General features: G+C 46.6%; 1 protein-coding gene across 1 annotated transcript in view; it reads left to right on the top strand.

Annotated features, from left to right (window-relative positions):
- LOC5521358 (N-acetylneuraminate 9-O-acetyltransferase) overlaps positions 1–13,516 on the top strand; it is a 23,311-nt gene extending 9,795 nt beyond the window's left edge. The window contains exons 11-23 of the mRNA XM_048720401.1: positions 2,167–2,291; positions 2,402–2,472; positions 2,547–2,679; positions 3,643–3,751; positions 6,225–6,314; positions 9,629–9,748; positions 10,784–10,940; positions 11,266–11,345; positions 11,556–11,660; positions 11,929–12,069; positions 12,184–12,261; positions 12,496–12,588; positions 12,810–13,516. Of these exons, the coding sequence (XP_048576358.1) occupies positions 2,167–2,291; positions 2,402–2,472; positions 2,547–2,679; positions 3,643–3,751; positions 6,225–6,314; positions 9,629–9,748; positions 10,784–10,940; positions 11,266–11,345; positions 11,556–11,660; positions 11,929–12,069; positions 12,184–12,261; positions 12,496–12,588; positions 12,810–13,082 (1,575 nt within the window). The 3' untranslated portion in view covers positions 13,083–13,516. The remainder of the gene's footprint in view (positions 1–2,166; positions 2,292–2,401; positions 2,473–2,546; positions 2,680–3,642; positions 3,752–6,224; positions 6,315–9,628; positions 9,749–10,783; positions 10,941–11,265; positions 11,346–11,555; positions 11,661–11,928; positions 12,070–12,183; positions 12,262–12,495; positions 12,589–12,809) is intronic.

The raw sequence follows: 13,516 nt of genomic DNA, 5'->3' as shown, positions 1-13,516 counted from the left end.
TTACCTGTAATAGATGTGGTAGGTGTTACGGATGAGCGTTGATAGACTTACCTGTTATAGATGTGGTAGGTGTGATGGATGAGCGTTGATACACTTCCCTGTGATAGATGTGGTAGGTGTGATGGATGAGTGTTGATAGACTTCCCTGTGATAGATGTGGTAGGTGTGGCGGATGAGTGTTGATACACTTCCCTGTGATAGATGTGGTAGGTGTAACGGATGAGTGTTCATAGACTTCCCTGTTATAGATGTGGTAGGTGTGACGGATGAGCATTGATAGACTTACCTGTAATAGATGTGGTACTTGTGGTGGATGAGTGTTGATAGACTTCCCTGTGATAGATGTGGCAGGTGTGACGGATGAGTGTTGATAGACTTCCCTGTTATAGATGTGGTAGCTGTGGCGGATGAGTGTTGATAGTCTTCCCTGTGATAGATTTGGTAGGTGTGATGGATGAGTGTTCATAGACTTCCCTGTGATAGATGTGGTAGGTGTGATGGATGAGTGTTGATAGACTTCCCTGTTATAGATGTGGAAGGTGTTACAGATGAGTGTTCATAGACTTACCTGTAATAGATGTGGTAAGTGTGATTGATGAGTGTTGATAGACTTACCTGTAATAGATGTGGTAGGTGTTACGGATGAGTGTTCATAGACTTACCTGGGGCCCGTTTCTCGAAACACCCGAGAATTCTTGGGCCCGAAAACGTTTTATTCCTTAAATTTCAAAAGCTGGCTTATTCCTTTAAAATTTATGGTATCTAAATGTGTTGAAATATAGTCAAACATCGTATTTTACCACAAAGATTCATGTGAAGGATAATCCTCTTTTTGGTTTTATAGATTTTGATCTTTCCCGAACTTCTCGGGCCCGAAATTCACATGGCTAAAATATTAAGAAAGTTCTCGGGACCTTGCAGTCACCCGATACTTTTCGGGTAACTTTTTGGTTTAGTAAAACTTCGAAAATAGCCCTATTGAGCGTAATCATTTGGAATACGAACCAAGAGGAAGTTTAAACTGTTTCTAAAACACGAAAGCGGTTCTCCAGAAGGAAAACATGCTAAATTTTGAGCAAAAATGCAAAATAAAGTTTTCGGGCCCGAGAATTCTCGGGTGTTTCGAGAAACGGGCGCCAGTAATAGATGTGGTAGGTGTGACGGATGAGTGTTGATAGACTTCCCTGTTATAGATGTGGTAGGTGTGACGGTTGAGTGTTGATAGACATCCCTGTGATAGATGTGGAAGATGTTACGGATGAGTGTTGATAGTCTTCCCTGTAATTGATGTGGTAGGTGTGATGGATGAGTGTTCATAGACTTCCCTGTGATAGATGTGGTAGGTGTGATGGATGAGTGTTCATAGACTTACCTGTAATAGATGTGGTAGGTGTTACAGATGAGTGTTGATACACTTCCCTGTGATAGATGTGGGATGTGTTACGGATGAGTGTTGATAGTCTTCCCTGTGATAGATGTGGAATGTGTTACGGATGAGTGTTGATAGTCTTCCCTGTGATAGATGTGGTAGGTGTGATGGATGAGTGTTCATAGACTTCCCTGTGATAGATGTGGTAGGTGTGACGGATGAGTGTTGATAGACTTACCTGTAATAGATGTGGTAGGTGTGATGAATGAGTGTTGATAGACATCCCTGTTATAGATGTGGTAGGTGTGACGGATGAGTGTTGATACACTTCCCTGTGATAGATGTGGTAGGTGTGATGGATGAGTATTCATAGACTTACCTGTAACAGATGTGGTAGGTGTGGCGGATGAGCGTTGATAGACTTACCTGTTATAGATGTGGTAGGTGTGATGGATGTGTGTTGATAGACTTCACTGTTATAGATGTGGAAGGTGTTACGGATGAGTGTTGATAGTCTTCCCTGTGATAGATGTGGTAGGTGTTACGGATGAGTGTTGATATACTTACCTGTAATAGATGTGGTAGGTGTTACGGATGAGTGTTGATACACTTCCCTGTTATTGACCTGATAGGTGTGGTTGAAGGTGTATTCCGTGTAGCCCCTTAGTTATTCATGTCAGAGTACTTAGAAACAGTATATACTTTTTGTATATATACCTGTTGATTCCAAAATATGTCGCTCACACAGCAGGGCCCATTCTAACTTTTTTTACTCTGCTAACTCCCCTTTCTTTTAGGAGCTTGACTTCTTATTAAACTTTTACTGCAACCGCTACATGCAAGTGAATGATGCTTCCTGCTGTCTTCCAACACCACGAATTACCCAACTTCAATACAACACTTTTGCAGTCTTTGTCACGTGGTGTGTACTATAACTCAGTTGAATACAGCAAGAAAAATAGACATTTGATACTTTGAAGCTCAAAATTGTTGTTCAAGACTTTGACATTTATATTCTTTTCATCTTTCTAGTTTTGTGTTATTTATTATCATGTTTGTCTGTCGCCGAATGTGGCCCCCCTCAGAGCAAGACGGCACAGCTGGTATGAAAACAGTCGATCTCACTGAACTCACTGATTATGCATTATCTGAAAGAAACCCCCCCCCCTATCCTCAGGCGTAGAGGCGACCACGCCCGGCGGGCACGAGAGCTACTCGCTACACTGGGTGTACTCAGAGTCTATGTATCCTGTTATGCGGTACATGGCGAAGCTCGGCATTATTATGCTTTACTTCTACTTGTGCGACAGGTGAGCTGGCGATGAAGGGCTTAATTGCCCGCATTCAGCTGGGGTAAGGGTAACATCCAGGTCTTGTATTAGAGCATCTACAAGGGGACTGTGATTCCCTCCTCTTCGCGGATAAGGACGTTAAGGCAGAGGTATCGTCTCTCACCGTACATCATTAACCTGTATAAGGGGACGTAAAAGAACCGCTGGGGACGCTGGCTCGTGGTACCATCTTCAGTGATTACACAATAACTCAAATAATGGAAACTGCTTGGATTAGTCTGTGTTCACACACTGATAAATAACTTCAGTGGCATGTGAAGCACGTCTGATCATGTCCCACGATGTTATGTTTGCGCTATACAAATATTAAACATTTTACAGGCCCGTACCCAGGATTTTTCTTGGGGGTGCGAAATCCGAAAAAAATAGACCCAGCTTTTGCCCTCGAGGGGGGGGGGGGGAGACGCTAAAAGCTATTTTTTATGGCTTAATAAAAAAATTTATGGCTTAATAAGTATCTCCACAGAAAGTTTATTGTCGGATTTGGCTACTAGAGTGATCAAGCTTATGCTTTAAGTTTTGTCTACAAATAGCACGTCTATTGATAACCGAAAGTGGATCTTCGGCTGTTGTGTGTGTGTGTGTGTGTGTGGGGGGGGGGGGGGGGGGGGGGGGGGGGGGGGGGGGGGGGTGCGTTCGCACCCCTTGCACTCCCCCCCCCCGGTTACGGGCCTGTTTTATTTCATTTTATTAAATGTTTGATCACAGGCAACCTAAGGCGCTTGAAATTGAAGCACGTTTGGGGGAATTTATAAACTATAAAGCCTGCCATATTGTGTCTTCCTTTATTTCTGATTTGCCGATAAAATGTTCGTATAGCAAATTTGAAGCCCTCTACGAATTGCGTTTCCAACAGTAGATAATAATAGTATTATTATATACTATATTATATATATATATAAATTTTTTTATGATTTGCAGGACAAACCTATTCTTCAAGGAGCAAAAGCAGTATAGTAACACAGCATTTTTCTTATCTATGCTTGGCTTTCTAGTACTTGGAGCGTACACCTGGACGCCTCACGACGAGGTAAGCTCATACAAGCCTATATCAAATCTGTAGCAGGCCTAGAAACGTTGAGTGAGGCACAAGGCCGTAGCAGGGGGTGGGGCACAGGGCCGTAGCAGGGGGTGGGGCACAGGCCCGTAGCAGGGGGTGGGGCACAGGGCCGTAGCAGGAGGTGGGGCACAGGGCCGTAGCAGGGGGTGAAGCACAGGAATGTAGCAGGGGGTGGGGCACAGGGCCGTAGCAGTTGGTGGGGCACAGGGCCGTAGCAGGGGGTGGGGCACAGGGCCGTAGCAGGGGGTGGGGCACAGGGCCGTAGCAGGGGGTGGGGCACAAGGCCGTAGCAGGGGGTGGGGCACAGGGCCGTAGCAGGGGGTGGAGCACAGGAATGTAGCAGGGGGTGGGGCACAGGGCCGTAGCAGGGGGTGGGGCACAGGGCCGTAGCAGTTGGTGGGGCACAGGGCCGTAGCAGGGGGTGGGGCACAGGGCCGTAGCAGGGGGTGGGGCACAGGGCCGTAGCATGGGGTGGGGCACAGGGCCATAGCAGGGGGTGGGGCACAGGGCCGTAGCAGGGGGTGGGGCACAGGGCCGTAGCAGGGGATGGGGCACAGGGCCGTAGCAGGGGATGGGGCACAGGGCCGTAGCAGGGGGTGGGGCACAGGGCCGTAGCAGGGGGTGGGGCACAGGGATGTAGCAGGGGGTGGGGCACAGGGCCGTAGCAGGGGATGGGGCACAGGGCCGTAGCAGGGGGTGGAGCACAGGGCCGTAGCAGGGGGTGGGGCACAGGGCCGTAGCAGGGGGTGGGGCACAGGGCCGTAGCAGGGGGTGGGGCACTAGGGACGTAGCAGGGGGTGGGGCACTAGGGACGTAGCAGGGGGTGGGGCACAGGGCCGTAGCAGGGGGTGGGGCACAGGGCCGTAGCAGGGGGTTGGGCACTAGGGACGTAGCAGGGGATGGGGCACAGGGCCGTAGCAGGGGGTTGGGCACTGGGGCCGTAGCAGGGGGTGGGGCACAGGGCCGTAGCAGGGGCTGGGGCACAGGGCCGTAGCAGGGGCTGGGGCACAGGGCCGTAGCAGGGGGTGGGGCACAGGGCCGTAGCAGGGGGTGGGGCACAGGGCCGTAGCAGGGGGTGGAGCACAGGGCCGTAGCAGGGGGTGGGGCACAGGGCCGTAGCAGGGGGTGGGGCACAGGGCCGTAGCAGGGGATGGGGCACAGGGCCGTAGCAGGGGGTGGGGCACAGGGCCGTAGCAGGGGGATGGGGCACAGGGCCGTAGCAGGGGCTGGGGCACAGGGCCGTAGCAGGGGGTTGGGCACAGGGCCGTAGCAGGGGGTTGGGCACTAGGGACGTAGCAGGGGGGTGGGGCACAGGGCCGTAGCAGGGGGTGGGGCACAAGGCCGTAGCAGGGGGTGGGGCTCAGGGCCGTAGCAGGGGGTGGGGCACAGGGCCGTAGCAGGGGGTGGGGCACAGGGCCGTAGCAGGGGGTGGGGCACAGGGCCGTAGCAGGGGATGGGGCACAGGGCCGTAGCAGGGGATGGGGCACAGGGCCGAAGCAGGGGGGTGGGGCACAAGGCCGTAGCAGGGGCTGGGGCACAGGGCCATAGCAGGGGATGGGGCACAGGGCCGTAGCAGGGGGTGGGGCACAGGGCCGTAGCAGGGGGTGGGGCACAGGGCCGTAGCAGGGGGTGGGGCAGGGGGTGGGGCACAGGGCCGTAGCAGGGGGTTGGGCACTAGGGACGTAGCAGGGGGTGGGGCACTAGGGACGTAGCAGGGGGTGGGGCACAGGGCCGTAGCAGGGGGTGGGGCACAGGGCTGTAGCAGGGGGTTGGGCACTAGGGACGTAGCAGGGGATGGGGCACAGGGCCGTAGCAGGGGGTTGGGCACAGGGCCGTAGCAGGGGGTGGGGCACAGGGCCGTAGCAGGGGATGGGGCACAGGGCCGTAGCAGGGGGTGGGGCACAGGGCCGTAGCAGGGGGTGGAGCACAGGAAGGTAGCAGGGGGTGGGGCACAGGGCCGTAGCAGGGGCTGGGGCACAGGGCTGTAGCAGGGGGTGGGGCACGTGGGGCATGCCCCCCCCCCCCCCCCAATATTCTTAAATTATAAGGAAATGACCAGTAGGGGCGTGACTATGCCCGCCCAATATTTTTTTTAATGTTTCTGTATTGTGCCCCACCAATATTAGGGCCTGGCTAAACATGTTTGTAAAACATTGAAATCGAAATCGGACAGTTATTGGATAAAAGCACGAAGCGCGCGCAATGTTTTGTGTGATGAGTGGCTAAACGATATAACATGTACGTTCAACAAATGTTAGATGAAAATGTTTTGATCTCGTTTAAACATCTGGACGTGTTGTGGAAGCCAATGAAACGCAATGTTTGACAAACATGTTTGAATGTTTAGCCAGACTCTGAGGCATGACACAGAAGCATTTTAAAAATATTGAGTGGGAAGGATGGCTTTGAATAAACATTATCTGGGATTGTATTTTTTCACCAGATCAGCTCGTTGAATAGAGATCAAACTGATGAGTGGAAGGGATGGATGCAACTAGTCATTTTACTGTACCACTATATAGGAGCTAGTCAGGTATGGACACACGCACTATATAGGAGCTAGTCAGGTATGGACACACGCACTATATAGGAGCTAGTCAGGTATGGACACACGGAGACCCCGTCCCCATGTACGGATTCGTCTACACGTTAACGCGAAAACGATCACCGAGAAAGTAACAATTTGAAAACGCTCTCCTAGGCGCTTGTCCAAAGGGGGTCCAAGGGGACCGGATAATGAGTTTGACTCCAGCTGACCCCTTTGTTAGTAGTTAAGAAGACTGTTAATTTTATGTAATAATTTGAAAACAAAAAATTCTAGATGGATCTAACTATGTTTTACCAAAGCTTAGGATGCCGATTTAGTCCGTTGTCTGTTACTTACTATTCTGAACCCCACCCTGCGTTTGTCTCTAGACACACCCTTGCTCTCTAGAGTAGAACAATTTAAAAACAATAACTCTTTCGGTGCCATGTTGACGGAAGAAAACAGAACTCTTTGAAAACAATAGAGAGCTTAAGGTAATTCCCTTGAAACAGTTCTACAACCCAGAATTTTTTTAAACGTGGCATGAACAACATTGAAGTTAAGGACTTTCAAAAAATGTAATAAAAAAATGGGGGTACCGACCTCGTTTTCACAACAGAGGGGCGTAGAGTTGACGCGTTTTTACTGATCGCGCAAGGAAAAATCCCAACTCTTATATATACATATAATATATGTATATATTTTTTCTTAAGTTGCCCTAATTCCGGTCAACTGGCCCCAATTCCGGACCCAAACTTCAGGAACGATTTTTTTGTAACTTCTCCCATATATTTCCAATGCTTATAAAATTTAAATAAGAATTTATCTTATTTAGCAAAGCCATCTTTAATTATGTGGATCTACGAAGAGCATTTTAACAACTGTTTACTTGATAATTGCGCGCTCTCTGAAGTTTTATAATTCAACTTAATAAAAATGTAACATTTTTTTTACTCACTTCATCTTGTTTTACCTTTTGCCGATGGCTTTGTATCAATATCTGTTAAACGTAGCGGCGTTTGTACCTAACTTACTTCTGAATGACTCTAAAAATATATATACTTATATCCAGGACTTGCTTAAAGGCAGTAATTAATAGTTTGGTTATCTACATAGCCATGGAATGTGTTTAGAAAGTTTGACGAAATGAATATTTTAAACATTTTTAAAAACTGCTGATTATGTTGCAATTTTTTTACCAGCGTTGTCTTCATTGTATGATTGCACAAATTGACACAACGTTTATATGTACCTAAATCCCTAATTCCCATTATCTTTTTAAACTTATTTGTAATAAGCAGTCTATCTGTGTCCGTGTTTAGGCACACTTCGTGAACAAGCACTGTAAATTTTCAAAAGGCTTTCGTTCTTGTAAATTAGTAGCGAGATTAAATAACTTCTATTTTATTGTAAAAGTATTTTACAGTTCTTCATTCACACCAAAAAGTTGGTATTTTTCTTAACTCTAATTTACCAGAAGGACTGGTTTATGTAAAGCGTTAAATCAAGAGAGCATAAGATAAGAGAGGGACACTCTGGTATTACCCGCGCCATGTCGATTCCGAATCTGGCTATTTTTAGTAACCACCACCCCACCACTGCGCTTTTATTTTGTCCTACTCCCCCGCGGGTTGCGTGTTGTTATTTTGCCAACCCGATAGGAATGAAAAGAGATCATGTAAAATAACTCGGAAGAAGAAAACAAGTCTAACTTAAGTAAGCAAGATTGGCAAATACACTCACAAAAAGCTAAATCCCTGAATAGTTTGACTGTTTTGTTTGTCTGAGCGGCGAAGTCAAGTGAAGAAGAAAGAAAAAACCGACGAGCGATAAAATGGCCCTGATACCGCATTTGATTCAAATCCCGACTTTGACTGCGGCAAACAACAAGATGTAAATGCCAAAGCGCGGGGGTAGGGTGAATAAAAATGCTCACGCGCAGTGGTGGGGTGGTGGTTACTAAAAATAGCTGGATTCGGAATCGACATGGCGCGCGGGTAATACCAAAGTGTCCCTCTCTTATCTTATGCTTTCTTGGTTAAATTCACTGCACCGGTTACTTTCAATCTACGCGAACAAATGTTCGACTCACCTTCAAATAATCTTGAATTTTCCAGCTAGTAATAACGCCAAAAACGTAATCACTACAGCACACGTATAAGGATTTGTTACTAATTAGGTCACTTGTTACTAATTAGGTCACTTTTTACTAATTAGGTCACTTGTTACTAATTAGGTCACTTGTTACTAATTAGGTCACTTGTTACTAATTAGGTCAATTAGATCAAGATTTTTTTCTATTCGCTTTCGTACATTTTAAACAGGCTTTCGATGCAAACTGTCCGGAATTGGGTACCGCCCGTAATTGGGGCAACACACTGTACATCATGTAGATGGGGATCTTTCGGAAAATGGAACAAAAATATTGCGTTTTCAAACGAGAATGGATTTGTGGATGCGCAGTCTAAGGCATCACTCAATAACCTGCACTGAAATAAGCAGGTTATTGCACTGCCTTTTGAATGAGCATTATTACTTTGTAATTACCATCATCGTTACTGTCATCATCATTACTGTCATCACCATCATTATTACTGTCATCACCATTATCATTACTGTCATCTCCATCATCATTACTGTCATCACCATCGTCATTACTGTCATCACCATCGTCATTACTGTCATCACCATCATTATTACTGTCATCACCATCATTATTACAGTCATCACCATCATAACCGTCATCGACATCAACATTACTGTCATCACCATCATCATTACTGTCATCATCGTCATTACTGTCATCACCATCATTATTGCTGTCATCACCATCATCAGTACGGTGATCACCATCGTCATTACTGTCATCACCATCATTATTCCCGTCATCACCATCGTCATTACTGTCATCACCATCATCATTACTGTCATCACCATCAGTACTGTCATCACCATCATAATTGCTGTCATCACCATCATTTTTACAGTCATCACAATCATCATTACTGTCATCACCATCATCATTACTGTCATCATCGTCATAACTGTCATCACCTTCATTATTACTGTCGTCACCATCTTTATTACTGTCACCACCATCATATTTACTGTCATCAAATCATTAGTGCCATCATCGTCATAACTGTCATCACCATCATTATTACCGTCATCGCCATCATTATTACTGTCATCACCATCATCATTACTGTCATTATCGTCATAACTGTCATCACCATCATTATTACTGTCATCACAATCATTAGTGTCATCGCCATCATCATTAATGTCATCACCATCATCTTTAATTATCTTTCCTACAGACACTTCCCATCTACGTGTTTATCCGTCTTCTCGTCGCGTCGTATCTTTTTATGTCTGGCTACGGCCATTTCCTCTTCTTCTGGACCAAAGGGGACTACAGCTTGTTCAGGTTCTGCCAGGTAAGGGATATCATCGAGTAATGCTGACACAAGTTAGTTCTCACTAAAACGGCAGCGTAAAAGCAAGCCTAAACAATTAAGGTGTAAAAAGTCAGGATTTCCTTTTTTTTTAAAACTTCCAAGAGCCAAGACGTTCCCCCAAATTCCAGATAAACCCTTTTTTAAAGTCCCCACAAGCTACTGTCACCTTCTGACAGACCCCCCCCCCCCCTGTGCCCCCGTGCTAACTACAGCGCTGAAAGGCGTCATCCTCTCTTCTATGATCACTAGTACTAAAGTCTCGAATTCTCCATCTCAGCATTATCTATTTAAACTTGCCTCATATTTAGCCGTATCATCTATTAATCGGACGCAGTCCCCGGGTCGCCTTAAAGATGCTCCAGTTTGTCAACTTCCATTGTTTTTAGCCTCTTATAATCCCCCGTGCAAACAGCGTCAACACCAGTCAGTATTGCTTGATCCGCTACGCCCCGCTTGCCACAAAACATGGGAAATAATGTCGGACAGCTTCACAGTATCTCTAACATGGTGCACAAACATTGCCAGCACTGCTGACAGAAATTGGCTGTTTTCCCCTGCTATGTTGACAATGGTTGCACGCGGCTTTTTGAAACTGGTGGAGAACCTGCTATGTTGACAATGATTGCACGCGGCGTCTTGAAACTGGTGGATAAAGCTCATCCAGTTAGAGTTTCGTTTTGCCGGATTTTCCTATAACGATTAGTCTCTTCAAGCTGAAGTGCACTAACCTGAATCGAAGGGACGTTAAAAACAATGGGAACGCAAGAAACTCTCTGACAGTGGCCACCCTCAATGACAGTGCTTGCTAGCAATACACACATGAGGGAACTTGATGTGGAGCCTATTACTTCTGTTGTGCCGTCCGTGTCAGTAAAACTGGTGGAAGTTAGTTAGATCATACAACATTTTATACTGTTTTGCTTGGCTAAAACAATCATAAAGAACTGGATGAATGTTTGTTAGAGTTTGTGGAAGGCTAAATGCGTATTGTCGCGTGACTGTATCTCGTATCAGGTGATGACTCGCATGAACCTCTTCACGGTAGTCCTGTGTCTCGTCATGGGCCGGCCGTACCAGTTCTACTACTTTGTGCCTCTCATCAGCTTCTGGTTTGTCGTGATCTACGCCACCATGGTTTTCTTCCCTCGAGTATCAGCCTCGTCTGTACGAGGTGGGTGACAGCTGCAACAACAACAATGATAACAATAACAACAATAGCAAAAAAACAGCAACAGCAACAATAATGATAACAATAGCAATAACAATTAATCGATGAGGAGTAATGTGAGGAGATGTCATAATAGGAAGGATAAAAGATTTACAAGCCAGCCACAGGCGGAAAATCTAAATCTGTTACTCCGGTCCCGTTCCTGGTAGCTAAAATCCTGATCCCGGTTTTCGTTTTTTCCCCTAAGCACCCTGTACATAGGAGCGCAGGGAGGGGGGGCTGAGTGGGTGTGGTAGGTACTCCCTACTAATTCTTTTGACTTTTGCAGAGGATCCCAAGCAGTACATCTTTATCTGGCTCAAGTTTTTCGTTCTTTTTGGTACAATCTACATTCTATGGAGTTCTCCTGTAAGTCACGTTACTTATTTTGGGGGAGAGGGGATCGGAGAGGGAACGAAATTTAAAAATGCTCCGCTCCTGGGTGGGAGTTGTGAACGCAAATTAATTGGCAAAAAAAATATCTGGATGAAGAAATCATGCAATTGTTTATCATCATTTGTATAGAATACGTTTATTTTAATGCCACATTTTTAATTGGTTTTGTTTTTGCTCCCCCAGATCTTGTTCGACTGGGTGTTTTCCCAGTGGGCCGTGAAGCAGCTGTTTATAGATGAGAATGACAGTGTGCGTGAGTGGCGCTTCCGGTCATGGCTAGACAGATATGTAAGTAATCTTTCACACTATATGCGTCACGCATTTCTGCCTCACGCAATTCTAGCTGTTAATGAGAATGATAGTGGCTTCTTCTCATGGCTAGACAGATATGTAAGCAATCTTTAACACTATATGCGTCACGCAATTCTAGCTGTTAATGAGAATGATAGTGGCTTCCTCTCGTGGCTAGACAGATATGTAAGCAATCTTTAACACTATATGCGTCACGATTCATTTCTCAGATACATGAAATGCCTTCAATCGATTTTTCTTACAGATTGTCCTTTATGGGATGGTGTTTGGGTTCGCCTACCACACAGCCAAGCACTTCAAGATATTTGACGACACACTCAGAAAAGGTCTCTTTAAAAGCCTCCACTCTAAGGTTACTATGGTGATGTCAGTCGTGGCACTTGCGGTATGTTGTTGAAGCAAGCCCCCCCCTTCCCCCTCCCCCACGCTGAAATTTGCCGTATTAGTGTATTTGTCATAAATGTCAAATTACTGATAAAATACCCTTTTCCTGGCGCAGGTATACGGTATCCAGGCCTTTACTTGTAGTAACAAGCCCTCTTGTAACGCAACACACTCGGTTGCGTCCTGTATACCGGTGAGTTACACGTGTGTATTTCCATGTAACCTCAATTTTATTTGTTTCTCCCCTCATCTTTCCATTTTATAAGTTCTCTATTTTTCTCCAATCACTCCCCAGGTTTCCCCAAAGAAAAGCGTATGGTTTATGGTCGCAGTTGAAACGTTATACCCTAGGGTCCCTCAGAGCGACTGAGAACACCATGTTCTCCTGTAACCTTCTGTGCTCTCTTTTTTTTTTTTTTTTTTTAAGATCACTGCGTATATTTTACTGCGCAATGTGCCGGGCTCGATGCGCTCGAGATTCAGTCGTTTCTACGCATGGGTAGGAAGCATATCCCTAGAGGTGAGAACGCATTTGTCTGTTGAAGCACAGCCCCACAGCACATTATTGCTAGCCGAGTACAAGGGCAAGAGACTAAGCAAATGGATTTGTAGGCAACATGTATGTTTATTGGTTGAAGAATATATTTTTAAAAAATCTAGATTTTAGCATCGCTACAGCAATAACGTGTGGGAAATAAACTTTACTGTTATTTAAAGGTTTGATACACTTTCTCTTCCCAGCTCTTCATCGGCCAATACCATATATGGCTAGCCCAAGACACTCGCGGGGTCCTGGTGCTGATTCCTGGTTACCCCGCTCTTAATGCAATTCTGACGTCATTCGTTTTTGTGTGCGTGTGTCACGAGGTGAACAAGGTGACGTCGGCGCTTTCGAGGGAGCTCGTCTCCAAGGACCTGAAGACCATGTTACGGAGGCTCGTCGTGTTTGTCATTATGCTTATTGTGATTTGGTGGCACAAGACGCACCATGCCCTCAGACCAAGAATGGATTAACCGCAGCCCAGCTCCAGGCCTTCAGCCTTGGCCGCGAGGGGCTTGGTACAGATGACGTTACACGCATGCCCTCAGACCAAGAATGGATTAACCGCAGCCCAGCTCCAGGCCTTTAGCCTTGGCCGCGAAGGCCTTGGTACAGATGACGTCACACGCTTCATGCCCTCAGACCAAGAATGGATTAACCGCAGCCCAGCTGCAGGCCTTCAGCCTTGGCCGCGAAGGGCTTGGTACAGCTGACGTCTTACGCATCATGCCCCCAGACAAAGGATGGATTAATCATAGCCCAGCTCCAGGCCTTCAGCCTTGGCCGCGAGGGGCTTGGTACAGATGACGTTACACGCATGCCCCCAGACCAAGGATGGATTAACCATAGCCCAGCTCCAGGCCTTCAGCTTTGGCCGCGAGGAGCTTGGTACAGATGACGTAACAAA

This window comes from Nematostella vectensis, chromosome 2 (assembly GCF_932526225.1).
Source record: "Nematostella vectensis chromosome 2, jaNemVect1.1, whole genome shotgun sequence".
In the NCBI taxonomy this organism is placed as follows: domain Eukaryota; kingdom Metazoa; phylum Cnidaria; class Anthozoa; order Actiniaria; family Edwardsiidae; genus Nematostella; species Nematostella vectensis.
The sequence above is the reverse complement of the archived record's forward strand: the minus strand, read 5'-3'. Positions and strand labels throughout refer to the sequence as shown.